At 38.8% G+C, this 14,671-nt stretch overlaps 2 protein-coding genes across 2 annotated transcripts in view; one reads left to right on the forward strand and one right to left on the reverse strand.

Annotated features, from left to right (window-relative positions):
* The window catches only part of piezo2b (piezo-type mechanosensitive ion channel component 2b), a 75,359-nt gene extending 66,435 nt beyond the window's left edge, over positions 1 to 8,924 (forward strand). Inside the window, exons 44-54 of the mRNA XM_079348496.1 lie at positions 255 to 402; positions 482 to 693; positions 1,297 to 1,455; positions 1,870 to 2,017; positions 3,013 to 3,201; positions 3,584 to 3,673; positions 4,229 to 4,398; positions 5,020 to 5,139; positions 5,757 to 5,836; positions 6,462 to 6,675; positions 7,171 to 8,924. Of these exons, the coding sequence (XP_079204622.1) occupies positions 255 to 402; positions 482 to 693; positions 1,297 to 1,455; positions 1,870 to 2,017; positions 3,013 to 3,201; positions 3,584 to 3,673; positions 4,229 to 4,398; positions 5,020 to 5,139; positions 5,757 to 5,836; positions 6,462 to 6,675; positions 7,171 to 7,423 (1,783 nt within the window). The 3' untranslated portion in view covers positions 7,424 to 8,924. The remainder of the gene's footprint in view (positions 1 to 254; positions 403 to 481; positions 694 to 1,296; positions 1,456 to 1,869; positions 2,018 to 3,012; positions 3,202 to 3,583; positions 3,674 to 4,228; positions 4,399 to 5,019; positions 5,140 to 5,756; positions 5,837 to 6,461; positions 6,676 to 7,170) is intronic.
* Positions 8,925 to 9,817: 893 nt separating this feature from the next.
* napgb (N-ethylmaleimide-sensitive factor attachment protein, gamma b) lies at positions 9,818 to 14,212 on the reverse strand. Its single transcript, XM_079348267.1, has 12 exons — positions 14,003 to 14,212; positions 13,682 to 13,749; positions 13,508 to 13,592; positions 13,413 to 13,430; positions 13,290 to 13,320; positions 13,068 to 13,177; positions 12,838 to 12,904; positions 12,677 to 12,747; positions 12,237 to 12,315; positions 11,589 to 11,668; positions 11,353 to 11,482; positions 9,818 to 10,984 (listed from the first exon to the last, which is right to left on the reverse strand). The coding sequence occupies exons 1-12, from the start codon at positions 14,056 to 14,058 to the stop codon at positions 10,847 to 10,849; spliced, it is 933 nt and encodes a 310-aa protein (XP_079204393.1). The 5' UTR covers positions 14,059 to 14,212; the 3' UTR covers positions 9,818 to 10,846.
* Between the last annotated feature and the right edge of the window lie 459 nt (positions 14,213 to 14,671).

A 14,671-nucleotide genomic window follows, 5' to 3' on the forward strand; every position in this document is an offset into this window, starting at 1 on the left:
TCACCATTGTTTAAATTAATATTGTATTCAAAGTGCACTTTAATGTTTAAACCCGATCATTTATTGGCTTTAGAGATGTTTTTTTTTTCATTGTACTCTGACATTTAAATATTTTAGAAATGCTTTTTAGACCGCTCGATCGGATGTGCAACAGGTTTTTTTGTCTTATACAAGAGGAGCACATATTTTTAATACGGTGATGTTTAAGATGTGATTAACTTTACTCATTGTTTATGTTTTGTTTTTTTTCTTAGGTTCATGGAGATCTATCTTCCCATGAGGCAGTTCTTCTTTAATTTGATCCATCCAGAGTACAGCGCAGTCACAGACGTCTATGTGCTGATGTTCCTCGCTGACACAGTCGACTTCATCATCATCGTGTTTGGATTCTGGGCGTTCGGTGTAGGTTATCTAAATGTTTTTATTTTCCTCTTTACATTCTAGTCATTTGACCTTCTACAATTTTGGCATTCATGTGTAGAAACACTCGGCTGCAGACATCACGTCATCTCTGTCAGAGGATCAGGTGCCGGGACCTTTCCTGGTCATGGTTCTGATCCAGTTCGGGACCATGGTGGTGGACCGGGCCCTCTATCTCCGAAAGTCTGTCCTGGGCAAGGTCATCTTCCAGGTCTTCTTGCTCTTTGGCATCCACTTCTGGATGTTCTTCATCCTGCCAGGAGTCACAGACAAGTAAGAATTGTTGTTTGTTCGTGGACAGTGTTTCATTCTCCTCTGAGGAGTTTTGATTAAAGATAAAAACAAGTTTAGAAGATCTTGTTGATCAAAATCACACTGTAAAAGAGTCAAGTCTATGAGCCTATTTTTTGTCAAATTATCTCAATTCACTTGAAATAAACCAAATTCATCGTGCAAGTCTGGATAAACGTCTTATTCCAAGATACTAGCGTAAAAGAAGTCTAAATGGCTTGTATTAAATCAGAGGGAAACAAATGCATGTGAAGTAACTAAAATTACTTGATAAGATTTCTTAAAACAAAATATACATCTTCTTTCATTTTAGCCTTTATTACTTTGAATATCTTCAAATAAGTTGTTATATCTGGACTTCTTGCTGGATGTGGCTTTATAAAGAATACACTGATGTTCTTGACTAAATATGGACGATTTTATTTTATTTTATGCTGAAATTGGATTTTGAGTGTAGCACTACTCTTTGGTTTTAGAAAACCAGGAACATTGGATATTTTGGATTTTTTGAGCTGCCTGTATTTAAAAATAAAAAGAACATTTTTCTTAATTTGGACATCTGTCTCACTGCTCTTTTCTTCACAGGCGTTTCAGCGAGAACAAAGTGGCTCAGATGTGGTATTTTGTCAAGTGTATCTACTTCGCCCTGTCGGCCTATCAGATCCGCTGTGGTTATCCCACTCGGGTTTTGGGAAACTTCCTCACAAAGAGCTACAATTATATGAACCTCTTCCTGTTTCAAGGGTGAGTTATGCCTGGAGAGACTAACGTCTTCCAGCTGGACAAACTGGTCCAAGGTTTCTGGTCACGTCAGGGCTCGACAACTAACAGCTGTTGTAAGATTAGGAAACAGACAACACCTGAAGGTTTTCAAATCAAAATTACTGCCAGTTATTTGGAAGGCAACATCTCATTTTCTTTACTTTAAGTTTTTGTCTTTTTGTGGAAGCATGTTAGTGTTATTGTCTATATGATCACTCACTTTTAACGTTATGAAAGTTGTCGAGCAAAAATTCAACATATTTTCTTTTCAAGTCTCACAATTGTGTGCAACGTTTTCTCTTAATCATGTAAATTTAAATTGTGAATGTCTGGGTGTAACATTTTAAGTAATGTAGTCTTTTGACAGAATAAGAGAGCTTAATCTTTTGTTTTTAGTTTTCGCCTGGTGCCGTTCCTGACGGAGCTGCGAGCGGTGATGGACTGGGTTTGGACGGATACCTCCTTGTCTCTGTCCAGCTGGATCTGTGTGGAGGACATCTACGCTCACATCTTCATCCTGAAATGCTGGAGAGAGTCAGAGAAGGTGTTTTTCATATGTGGCATCAGGAATCCGTCTCAAAACACTGTCATGTTGGAATTCATGCTGAAATTTACTTTTGTAATTTGTTGAAGTAATTTTTTTTACGGCTCTGGATTCAAAGATCTGTCACCTCAGAAAATCTCTATATATCAGATAATTATTATATAAAGATGTGTTTTCACAAGTAAGTGAACAACCTTTAAACAGCTGAACTCGGGCATGTCAGCCACAGCTTTTGCTGAAATGGTGTAAAAAAAAAAAAAAAAAGGACAAAGAAATAAAAAATCTGAAAAACAAATATTTCCAACAACTTTTCTAATGGCGCTTGTTGACTTTAAATGTGGTGCTGTCATTGGGTGTGTCAATGTCCAATCATCTTATACATGTCATGATAATCATTTGTGTGAAAAACATACATCTTTCAGGTCAGAGCCACCCCACAGACACTATGAATCATCTTTGTGTTAAAGCTGACAACATTATCTCTGGCCTTAATCAAGCTCCTCATGAGGAATATGAAGTGTTATCTTAAAACCTGACAGACCTGAGACTTGCAGAAGGGGCAAGTGTACACTAGAGGGCCTTGACATTATGTATTTATGTTGTAGTTGTTTTGTGTTTTTGTTGATTTTGTCAACATGTCTGATTACACATAGCATTGATTTAAAGGGAAAACCTATCATCATGGAAATGCCCCAAATATCTTGAGAAATGCATTTCCATGACATAATAGGTGTGATAGCTGTTCACTGACTTTTGGTAGTGTAGCATAAACTGTATGCCGAATATTCAATACAATCTTACAATCATTCTATAAGTACCTGCTGTAGGAAGGAATTGTCTTTCATCTTCACTTCATCTCACTAACCTTACTTTAATGAATTCACCAAAATAAAAGCCTTGAAGCAGTTAATGTGGCATCAGGGCACACAAGTAAAGATAAACTGTTCTGTTATTGAAAAACAACCCTGAATGTCTTTGATTGCGTGTCTCTGCAGAGGTACCCCCAGCCGCGAGGTCAAAAGAAGAAGAAGGTGGTGAAGTATGGGATGGGAGGGATGATAGTCGCGCTGCTGATCTGTATCGTCTGGTTCCCGCTTCTCTTCATGTCCCTCGTTAAGTCTGTAGCCGGAGTCGTCAACGCACCGCTGGATGTCTCTTTTGCAATCACCCTGGCTGGCTTTCAGGTAGAGACACACTTTCTGTTTTTTGACACACTTTCTGTTGTTTGTTTGTTTGTTTTTTATTGTAGATAAATTGGCTTATTGTCAAAGAAACAAAGCCTAGAAAAAAAGAGAAAAAAAATCTGATACTTAAGAAATTCAAATTAAATGTGGTTTCTTCAAGCAACGAGTACATCGCAATGAAGTAAACAAATCTGCAATTCATTCCAAAGTAAGGCTACATGTTATAAAGAAGACAAATTAAGTGCTGGGACAGCTTCAAAACAAATAAACCAAAAAAGAAAAAAAGTACTGTAATGTTTCACCTCGTATAAGTATTGAGAAATATTGAGTTTGAAGCCTGAAGAAGACTTGCCAACTTACCAATGATACCCTCTTCTTGCAGCCCATCTTCACCATGAGTGCTCAACAAAAACAACTGCACAGTGTGAATGAGAAGCAATTCCGTGATTTTGTGCACACCTACAGTGATGCTGTAAGTACAAAGGATAGATTTGATTTTTTTTCCTGTTCTAAGAGATTCAATGAAATCCAACAGAATTCACTTAAATTATAACATATACCCCACAGAGATGATCCTTTACTTGTCATATTGAGGATGTAGTTTTTTTTACATTGGTTGACTGTGACAAGCTAAATGCTAATGCTACCATATTTACACGCTCACAAATTTTACACATCCTAACACGTTTATCAGGTTCTTTTTGCAAAAGAGTGTCAGGGCCACAACAATCACAAAAGAGTCAGAACTCTTCATGCCATTCTTGATATCCACATCACCTGTTGTTGGCACGAGAGGGAAAGTAAAGTGACCCCTAAAAGCAATTCACTTTATCCTCTGGGGACCGTGAATGTACGAATGAACGTTTTATGTGAATCCTTCTATTAACTGATGAGGTAGTTCACTCAGAACCAAAGCAGGGTTAGTGCCCCTCATCTTTGATATCTTTTAAGTACTGACCTGTGTGTCATGGCTTGATGAAAGTGTATCACGTTGTGTCCCCTGTCTGGGTTTTTGTCCTGTGGTTAGGAAGCTTTGGAGTGGCTGGAGGGTTACGGGTCAGTTGACCTGATCATCGCAGAGCTCAAAGGCAGCTCCAACTCTCTGTGGACCATCAGTCCACCCAGCAGAGAAAGCCTGATAGACATGTTGGGCAGCAAGGAGGATTTCTCCATCACCGTGTCCTGGTCTGTGCAGAGGTAAAAGAGGACTAAATGTTTTCACGTGTCTCTTCTTGCTGTTCTCCAATCGTTGTGTAATGTATGCTCTAGTGATGATGTTCATGTCAGTGAGGGCCAAAAACTATGATCAACAGTGGATAATCGTAACCCAGGAAGAGTTCTAATCATGTTTTGGGTAACTGAACGACATTTTCTTTTAATATATAAAAACATGTTTGGTATGTTTGGACAGTATGAAAATGATACTGTAGATTAAAGTATTCACAACATGCAGATTATTTAATATATGCACAACTTTAAACATCTATAGCACTAACATAAAGAATAAAGTTTGGTGCACAGTCAGTACTTTCACTGTGATACTGTGGGGGAAGTTTGCCTTTAAAACGTACAGATTTAAATGTTTACTCATGGCAGAGTTGAAAAAGAGTTGATTGAGTGAACTGATCTGCAGGACTTTTCAAAAGAGGCTCATTGATCAGTTATGTCCAACCACATCGATTGCCTTATAAGAGTTAAATATAATCCACAAATATTTCAGTCATAAATCTGTGTTTCAATACAGCTGCAGTTCAATGAGGTAAACAAATTTGATTTACTTCTGAGTTGGTTTTAAATATTTTTTTGTTGTGATCACAGAAACTTAACTCTTGGTGCCAAGGCTGAAACTGCGTCTGGAAAACGAGTGACCCACCTGGAAAAAAAAACTAAAGATGAACTGATACAGCTCCTCAGAGGGAACCAAAGATCTGCTTCTATGTGAGAACATCCATGGCTGTCTCTGTGATGTCATAACCTGGAGTTTAATATATAATATTCACATTGGTCATTTAAAGATTTGATACTGTTCTCATCCACAGCTTAAATAAAGGTTTTTAATTTTTGAAGTACCTAGAGTTGATAACAGAAAAAAAACAGTGCAACTGAAAAAAATCTAACTGAAGTGTATATCAGGACAAAAACTAGATTGGTATGATTTTGCATTTTTAACTCAATTCAGAGAATTTTGTCAACACATTTAACACATAAAATTACATTTATTTGACCAATTTACTAACCAGCTTGGCTAGAGAGGTGTTAGCGGGAGATGTGAGATAGGACAATGGATGGTGGGATTCCAACGTGGGCTGCTAGCTCAAAAGGAGGCCTTTACTTCTAAAACACACTTTGTTCTGTTATGAAGAAGACTCGTCTGCAACCACAAACTGATTTAGAAATTATTTAATTAAGGTTAAAAAAAAACAAGAAGTAAAATGTGTAGGGTCACTGACTTAGACTTGTACGTTATCATTTACCAGTGAAGTCTCCCATGATATGAAATCCTCTTCTCTAGCTTTGCACTGAAGCCTTGTTAAAGCATCTCTCTTTTCCTGCAGACATCTCGAGGATATCTTCCCTCGCTTTATTCGAGCCCCCAGTGATGCCGAGGCCAAGCCTGTGGAGCTGCTTAATAAAGGTAAGCATCATCATCTTCATCAATAGAAAAACTTGATAGCATAGTTGTTTGTTAAAACACATTTTCTGGTTTCTCTAGCAATTGTTTGATACTAATTTAAAGCCACTAAGTTTAAAATATTTACTTTTTAGTTTAACGCCTCTGCTGAAATTTTTTTTTTAGATTTTTTTCTCTAGTTTGGGTTATACATGTAGAATTTATGTAGAAGCTCTATTGTCCTAATATATTATATACAGCATTTACTGGTTTCTATTCCAGAGAAAGACCTTGTTCAAAGTTCCCTACTCACCCACAACATATTGTTAAAGCTCCTGTGCGTTTCTTTTTGCTGGTTATTCAAGATTGAATATTTAAAACTGGAATGATTTTTTTTTTCATGACAATAATTGCAACCACAATTTCGAGAACGGCACGCATCTTAAACAGACTTTTATTTTATTTGACATTTTCCACTTACTGTAACAGAATGATGACTTTGACAATTTCGCTGTAAAGAGAGAAGAGGCGCCACTTAGTCCAAAGGGGGCGCCAAAATCAACATAAACTGCAAGTTCTTCACAGAAGCGATTGATTTGCATTTTAATCAGTGTTGCTGTAATGATGTTTTTTGTTTCTATCTTTATAGCTGTTGATAAAACAAAGATGTTTAACATCACCTTGACCCTGATGAGAACTGAGAATATCACGGGTCAGGTCCAGGAATGGTGGAGGGTCGGCCAAACAGAGGCGGGCCCCATAACCATAAGGGAGGACAAAAGCAAGTTTGCAGAAGGCCTGGATGTTTATGTATTCAGTGACCAAGTCAGCCCGCCCAGTTTGGGCTTCCTGGCCGGATATGGGTACGTAGGACCGATGTGGATTAAAAGAGTGTCTGAGAAATGTCTGGAGGAAAGCACATTCAGAGAATGAAATATGAAACTTTTCCATTATGTACAAGTAAACCGGTGGAGATGTAGAGGTTTGGGGCTTATTTACCTTAACCTGTGGCTGTGGGTCAGTTGGTAGAGGTTCTCTCTCAACCAGAAGGTTGGGGGTTCGATCCCCAGCTCCTGCAGCCACATGTCTGATGTGTCAATGGGCAAGACATTCAACCCTAAGTTGCTCCTGCTGCTCTGTCAGTTACATTAGTGCATGAATGGATTACTGTTCTTCATTCTGATGGTCACTTGACTTCAGAGTGGGAATGAGTCAGTGTGACCTGTGATGTAAAAAGGTTTGAGTGGGTAGAAAAGCACTGATAAAATGAAGTCATTTAAATTGTGTTCCCCTGATTAATCCTGAAGGAAACTGTTCTCACTAAATGGGTACTCAGATGACTTCTCTTTCCTGTCCAGGATCATGGGTCTGTACGCCTCTGTGGTTCTGGTCATCGGCAAGTTTGTGCGCGAGTTCTTCAGCGGTATCTCCCACACCATTATGTTTGAGGAGCTGCCCAACGTGGACCGCATCCTCAAGCTTTGCACGGACATCTTCCTGGTCCGAGAGACGGGGGAGCTGGACCTGGAGGAGGACATGTACGCCAAACTCATTTTCCTCTACCGCTCACCAGAGACTATGATCAAGTGGACCCGTGAGAAAACTCAGTGAAACCTAGAGAGGGGAAATTAACCAATGAAAATGAGGCGGGAGCTTTTTTTTCATACCGGAGCTCTGCTGGTGTGAGCAGCAGCCTGTTCACCTGCTGAGGGCACACAAAGCAGCTGGGGACCAACTCTGTCCTCATCCACTGAGCTCTGACTGCAGTGAGACATCTTTGGCTCCACATGAATACACTTTTTCGAGTTTTAAACTGATATTTTCTACTATTTACTGATGTAAACAACCACAGAACACAGTCATATTTTAGTCAGTTGAGGACAAATTTGCCAGTGCTTTGTTCACCTTGCAAAACCTGGCACAGTTTGGTATCCACTAATGAACAGATGCAGCTGGTGTTCAGAAGCAGGCAGAGAAAACCTTTTGGAAGATTTTCCCAAACCAGAAGAAGAAGTCTCGTCCCTCATATAGGGAACGGTTTTTACACTCAAATGTCCTCATTGCTCTATTCCATCATTTTCACAACCGCACGGCAGACGAGGAGAAGCTGAAACTGGCTGCAACATTAATCTTTAAGGGCTTCCCATCTACAAATGAGCGCACGATAATGACCACATGAGCACAATCTCCTAATTCCCTCCAACTGGAACGTTGAGACTTTGGGGCTGTGCAATAACAAGCTTTCGCTCCTCCCAAGTGTTTTTGAAGGACATGGGCCGAGGTAAAAAAACAAAACAAAACAAAGAAAGACAAAAAAAAAAATCCTTTTTTTAAACATCAGAGGCCACTCAATGCAGAACACATTATCGGACAATCTTTTCTTGCCTTATTTTGTTTTTATGAGACAAACTGAAACTCTTATCAACTACATATCTTTCTCAGGAAGAGCTGTTTTCACAGATATTCATTGTATGAGTTATATGTTACAACATGTAGGCTTTGATGGATCTTAAAAAGATATTAGAAAAGATGACAACTATTTAAATGGCATGAAATTTAATGTGGATTTTGTTCAGATGGAGTGATGTTGAGTATGTTTACTGCACAGGCTGTATAAAGAAAGATCATGTATGAGGGATGGACTGCTTGTCCTCACAGAGTTTGAGATTAAATTGCCAATTGTCCGTGTTGTAAATCATCTGCCGGTTGGCTGAGTTGGGACCAGCGGAGGGCTGAAACAGGGTAACGTGCACAAGGTGGAAGACTCTTGCACATCACTTGTAAACCTCTCGCTGTTTTTAACATTCTCATAGAAACTGTGGCACTACCGACTTTACATTCAGTCATGAAGGGAGAAACGAGCAGACACACCCAAAGAAGATTCTTCAAATGAAGGGCTGAACCAGGAAGCCCTTCAGTCCAAACTATGCATTAGAGGACATTGTAGCATGATAGAAAACTTCATTATTGTTCATGATTTTCATTACGTGTAAATACAAAAATTAAGAGGAACAGGTCAGGGTGGAATGAAATGTGAAATTGTACCTGTATGTCATGGCAAAGTGATATGATAGAGGTCCAGAGATCTGCAAATAAATCTTCTGGAAACTTCTGTGGACTTTTGCTTTAATCTGTTTTTATAGGATCTTCTGTTTCTACAGGATTTTCATGGACTACAGCTGACTGAACTTGGGGTCCTCCAAGATGGCCCCCAACACTGACCACAACCTCCTGCATTTACTCTGTTTTTATATTTAATTGTAGAGCATGGTGCAAAATATGTACTTTGGAGTATTTCATGAAGGTGTTTTGCCCTCTTTATTCGATGGTAAAGCTGCTGTCATGTGTTTTGAGCTGGTAACGAAACAGAGGGAAATTCCTATTTATGCCTCTTTAGGTCTTGTAAAAACAAACAAAACCATCAGTATAATGGTTCACTATTTCTAGATGATTATTTTAAATGTTGTTGGGGTCTCAGAAATGACAAAGATATTCACAGTTAGCAGGATGGATTGATTGTGTCAGTACTTGCTTCTTCCTCTTTCTGCTGCCCTGTGTACTCGGGCACAGAACAGTGTTTCTAATGTGAACACAGAGCAGCGGACGAGATGGGAGAGCTTTGTTCTCGGTCATGGTATGAAACAATCACGGCTAGAAACGCTGTGCCCGGAAAATTGAAACAAAGCGAAAGTTCCAAACAGGCGCATTTAAAAAAACTAAAATATGAGCACTGCTCTTTAAAAAAACAGCACAAGTGAAAGTCCTTCATTCAGACCCTATATACTAAGGATGGATCGAACAAGCAAGCATGTGTGTGCATTAAATATCACTTAACAAGGGAGAGGACATGAGCCTCTTCTGAGAGGAACTTGGTCTCAGGGGAGCTGCACAATCTTAATACGTCTGTGAGAAGCCACTTTGGTGCAGACGCTGTTTAGTCTCGCTAATACATACGATGTATGAAAAATCTGTCCGCTAACTCAAAAATATACATAGACCATAAAATGCCACACAATGGAAATGTTTATTGATGCATGTGCAATGTTTGAAGATATGCTTTCGAGGAATACACAGCAAGTGGGCAACGGCACACGTTTAAAAAAAATGTAAACAATCCCTTTATAACCTATAGAGACATGTTGTATCAGATTAAATTTTAATTGGCATATAATTGATCTCACCAAGTAGTATGTATAAGTAAAGAAACTTAAATTCAGCCTTTAAATGTATATGAGAAGAGGGAGAACACATTGAAAACTTCACTGCAGGGTCCCTTTTACAGCCTTAGTCGATTCAATCTCAGGAATATACAGTGAAACTTAAAGATAAAGACACCACCATGATTACTTTTAAGGTTAAGCTGGAAACACATCGAGGTAGACGAACAAAAAACAGTCCCAAACCCAGAGTTTAACTGTTAAATGGACTTCAATAACTTGAATAGATGCTGATGCAGGAGACCATAGAGCCATTATTAAGTAGCTTTTAATGTGATCCAATTTGTTACTTTGCATCAGATTACTGCTCAATTAATCCAAACATGCATCTACATGCTGATTGCATATATTTCATTGATTTTTTTCAAAAGGCTGAGCCATGAACACTGAATAAATTAACTCTGTACAACAAACACCTTTACAACTACCCATAAGCTAAATACTCAGAGTGTTTCTGATTTTTATACACTTATTGCCGTTTTAGACTTAACTCACCGACAATAACGGCAGAATTTACAGCTTCACAGAGACAAAAAAATAATATTCACAAACAACAGGCTTCCATACATTACTGAGCATTGAAGATTTGTCGATACACAGAGGATCCACCTCAAATAAACAACTTAAAATGCTGCTTTAACTCAAGTCGACTCTTCTGCAACATCTATTATATTTATTTTCTAAATAATCTTTGTTTCTTAAATTGTTTTTACAATAGAAGATCAAACAGCCACACATCTGGATTTTGTAAAGGTTTTGATTCGTTCACAGGAGGTGTCATGGTGGGGCAAGACGGCACTCTCGCAGGAATTGAAGGCTAACATAGTCCTCCCTCGTAGTCGTCCTCGTCCTCGGCAGCAGCTTGTGCCCCATCAGCGCCGCCTTGTGGTGCAGGGGCCTTCTTCTTCTTTCCTCCTCCTCCAGGTACTCGCAGGGAAATGGCCAGCTTGGCATACTGTGAGGCACAAAGACATAAAATGTGTCACAGGATATAAGGTGTTAAAAGTCGCCATGAAATGAAAAATGCATTTTCCATTTTCAGGACGAGCAGTTTAGCGCCCTCTGCAGACTGATCCTGGGATTACCCACAGAAACGCTTACCTCATGACCTAAAACTTTGCCCACGTTTAGTCAGGGCATCGAGCATTGTGACACTAGAGGGGAGTTTTACAAGGATCAGTATTACAGGTCAACTTTAACTCTTTAAAACTTCACTACAGATCAAAGTGAAGCACACATACTGAGATACCATCTGCTAAATAACACGCACAGTATAAAGCATGTCAACCACGTTAAAGGTCGGTATGTGTAAACAGCACTCACGTCATTGTCCATGTACTTCAGTAAAGGTGAGTTGCACACCCTGTAGACCTGGTCCTCATCTTGCTCATCGTAGCCCTGCAGTAATGTCTCCATGGCAACGCAATCTTCACTTCCACTGTAGCCAGGTAGACTGATGGAGACAGAGAATCACTTGAGTTACGACTCTCTGTTTGAGTGCAGTGCCTTGCAGTTTTTTTTTTTAACACCAGAGACGACAGAAGAAGAAAAAAAACTACCTGTAACTTTCTCTGACGCATTTATCAGCTGCCACGTAGTCTCCACGATGAAGATGGATCAGCACTTGAGCAGTTGTTTTCTAAAGAGTGAAAGGCACAAGAAAAAACAGAATGAAAATAAAGACTGATAGACTGATTGGTCTGTGTTGAAATGTATTCATATTCAATTTCTGTCATGCTGTTGTTTGTCCTTGATCATCAGTATTTATCTGAAATCTCCCAAAATTATACGGTTGAATTCTTTTTTCATGTTAATATAAAATGCAATTTTATATATTTAAAATATATAAAATATCTTAAAAGGGCAACTAAATATAAATCATAAAAGAGAAACTAAATAATCAATTAATCCCACAAACCTAAAGAACTCCAGAACCATCCTAAACTGTATTAAAACACATAAGAGAGCCAAGCTGCTGCATTTTGTTTAATATTCCAGTCTGTTCTGTAAATCAATTCTGTTAGGTGACACAGCACAAACAGCTTTATATACTGCTGTATACACAGACGAGCTGATGGGAAATACCCTGCAGAGACACCACCACATGCACAACCTGAACTGGAAATGAAGCTGTTCATAACTGTGGTGTTATAAAACAGCTTGATGTATAGAAAAAACATTATAGCAGAGAATCATCAGTTACATACCTTGAAGCATGTGGGATAATTTTCAATCTCTTTGTACATATTCTTTTCTTTCTGCAGAGCAACTGCTGCTTCATCCAACCTGACAAACACAAGAGGAAGACAGGGTAAGGATGGTTGGGGAGCACGTTTTACAGTTGAACATTATGCATGAAAAAGGATCAGCAGATTTGGGGTTGTTGATGTTGTTATAGTGTCATGTGAGATCAAGTATGTGAAATCCAATATGTGAATAAGTTTTAACTGAAGACAAGGTGATCCCAGGGGAAACTCCAACTGTTAAAACTTGCTTGTCTCTTGATAAATAAGCACAAAGACGACCTATAACAATGTTGTTGTTACAATGTAACAAGTGTAATGATTGGTCAAAACGCCTCCCCTACAGTTTGGTAGGATGTCTGAACAAGGTCAGTGTCCCCTCCACCCCAACTTCTATTCTTTACCTTCTTAACCTGACCAAAAGTCTGGAGGCTTTACCCAGCAGCTCCACTGCCTGCCGCAGGCGGTCCTCATTCTACAGAGAGAAAATGTAAATATATCATTAAAAGAGATGTACTCAACATTTGGCAAAATCATGAATTCAGTTTTTGAGTCGAAGTTCAACCTCAAAGACGCCAGCTGCTTTCTGATACAAGTCCACAGCTTTCTCCAGGTTTATAGGCTCGATCAGTCTGAGAAAATAGGGAAAGGTTGAAGATTTTAAAAAAAAAAAGACAATCCAAAAAAGGGTCTCTGAACTTGCCTCAAATAGCATCTTCATTTTTATTAATGACGTGATTTTCATCACAACTTAAAGGTACAGTTAAAGACAGCTAAAAGAAACTGCAATCATACTTTCCAGCCCGGTCCAGAGCCATGGCAGCAGTGTCAGGAGTCCCATTCTCCATGTACATCATACAGGCTTTCTCTATGTACTGGATGGCCTCTGGCATCTTCTTTTGTTCCTGTTACACAGCAAAGATCATAAATCTACTGCAGAGGCATAACTCACAGACTATCTGTTCTTTTCTGTTTTCTTTTTTTGTAACCAATGTTTACATTGAGGATAAAACTTACCTTCATCATCATACCGGCCTGTTCAATAGCTCTGAGGTAAAAGAAAGACAGTTTAAATAAAACATGTTTATGTTTATAGTGGTGCACCTCAATCATACCAGAGTTATAACACAAGATACTTACTTTGCAGCATGAAAAAGCCTGCAGGAGGAGTTAAGGAAATGACTCAAAAGAAAACAGTGTCATTACAGAGTCACCTTTAAGTACAGAAAGGATACGTCTTGTTTTCTGTGTGATATTCAGCCTCTTTCAGGTAAGCATCCTTTGCCTGCTCGTACTGTTTCGCATTCTTGAAGCACACAGCTGAAAACAAGACACAGGGTGAGACACGTCATCTGGAGACGTGTTTAAAAAAGGGCTGAATGTGTTTGTTTTCATGTTTTAATGTGTACCTGCTTTGGCGTATTCTGATGCAGCACTGTCAAAATCAGGTTTCCACTTCGTCAGGCTGGTCTTTAAGCTACAAAAACATGATGACAGGCAGGTTTTAAGCCAGCAGACATTACGGCTATTTATTTACAATGAACGCACTTGTCTTTTTTATTGCCAATTAAATCTAACTCTCATGAAATGAAGATACAAAACATTTCCATTTATGTCGCATAACCCAAAACGAAATGCCACAGTGGCCTTGCTAGCTAACACTAGTAGTAAATCAAACTGATGCTTACTAAATGAAGGAAGGAAACGATGTGTTTTTTATCATAACTCACCATTTTTCAGCTTTTGCCATGTGCTCATGAGCTTCATTTATCTTCTGAGCAGCCATGTTGTCAATAGAGTCCTTTTGGGTTCAATAAATGTTGTGTGGATAAATAGCTATGGATGTTGCTTTCGTCGATGTTTGGATTAGCAGGAACTCCTCCTCGGGCTCAGCGTCATCCAATGTCGCAGGCTACGGGTGCCGGCTAGGACCACAGCATGGGAAACACTGACTGTGAAGCCGGATCTGAGTACTTTGAGGCTAAAAAAATGATCAACAAATAAATAAACTTTACATAATCCAATAACATTATATACTACATGACGTGACTACGTTAAATGTATCGAGGAAGGTCAGGGAGGTTTATAACTGTGAAATGGATAAAATAATAATGCAGTAGGAAAACACCAAATCAGTAAAGTGGTCTTAAAGTTTAAATTTGCCTTGAGTTGTCGCTTGATATAAACTCCAGTTTCCAAGTCTTATTTTAAATCCTTAGTTTTTACACTACTACTTTAAAATGTGTATATAAAAAGAAATTGTGTGTAGGGTAATGAAACACTTAAAGGGGACATATTGTGAAAAGTCCACTTTGACAGGGTTTTTGAATATATATTTGGGTATATCCGACCCACAAAAATGTGAAATAGATCCTGCCCTTTGTTTGGGGTCTGCATAC

Source organism: Symphodus melops (assembly GCF_947650265.1).
Source record: "Symphodus melops genome assembly, chromosome: 7".
In the NCBI taxonomy this organism is placed as follows: Eukaryota; Metazoa; Chordata; class Actinopteri; order Labriformes; family Labridae; genus Symphodus; species Symphodus melops.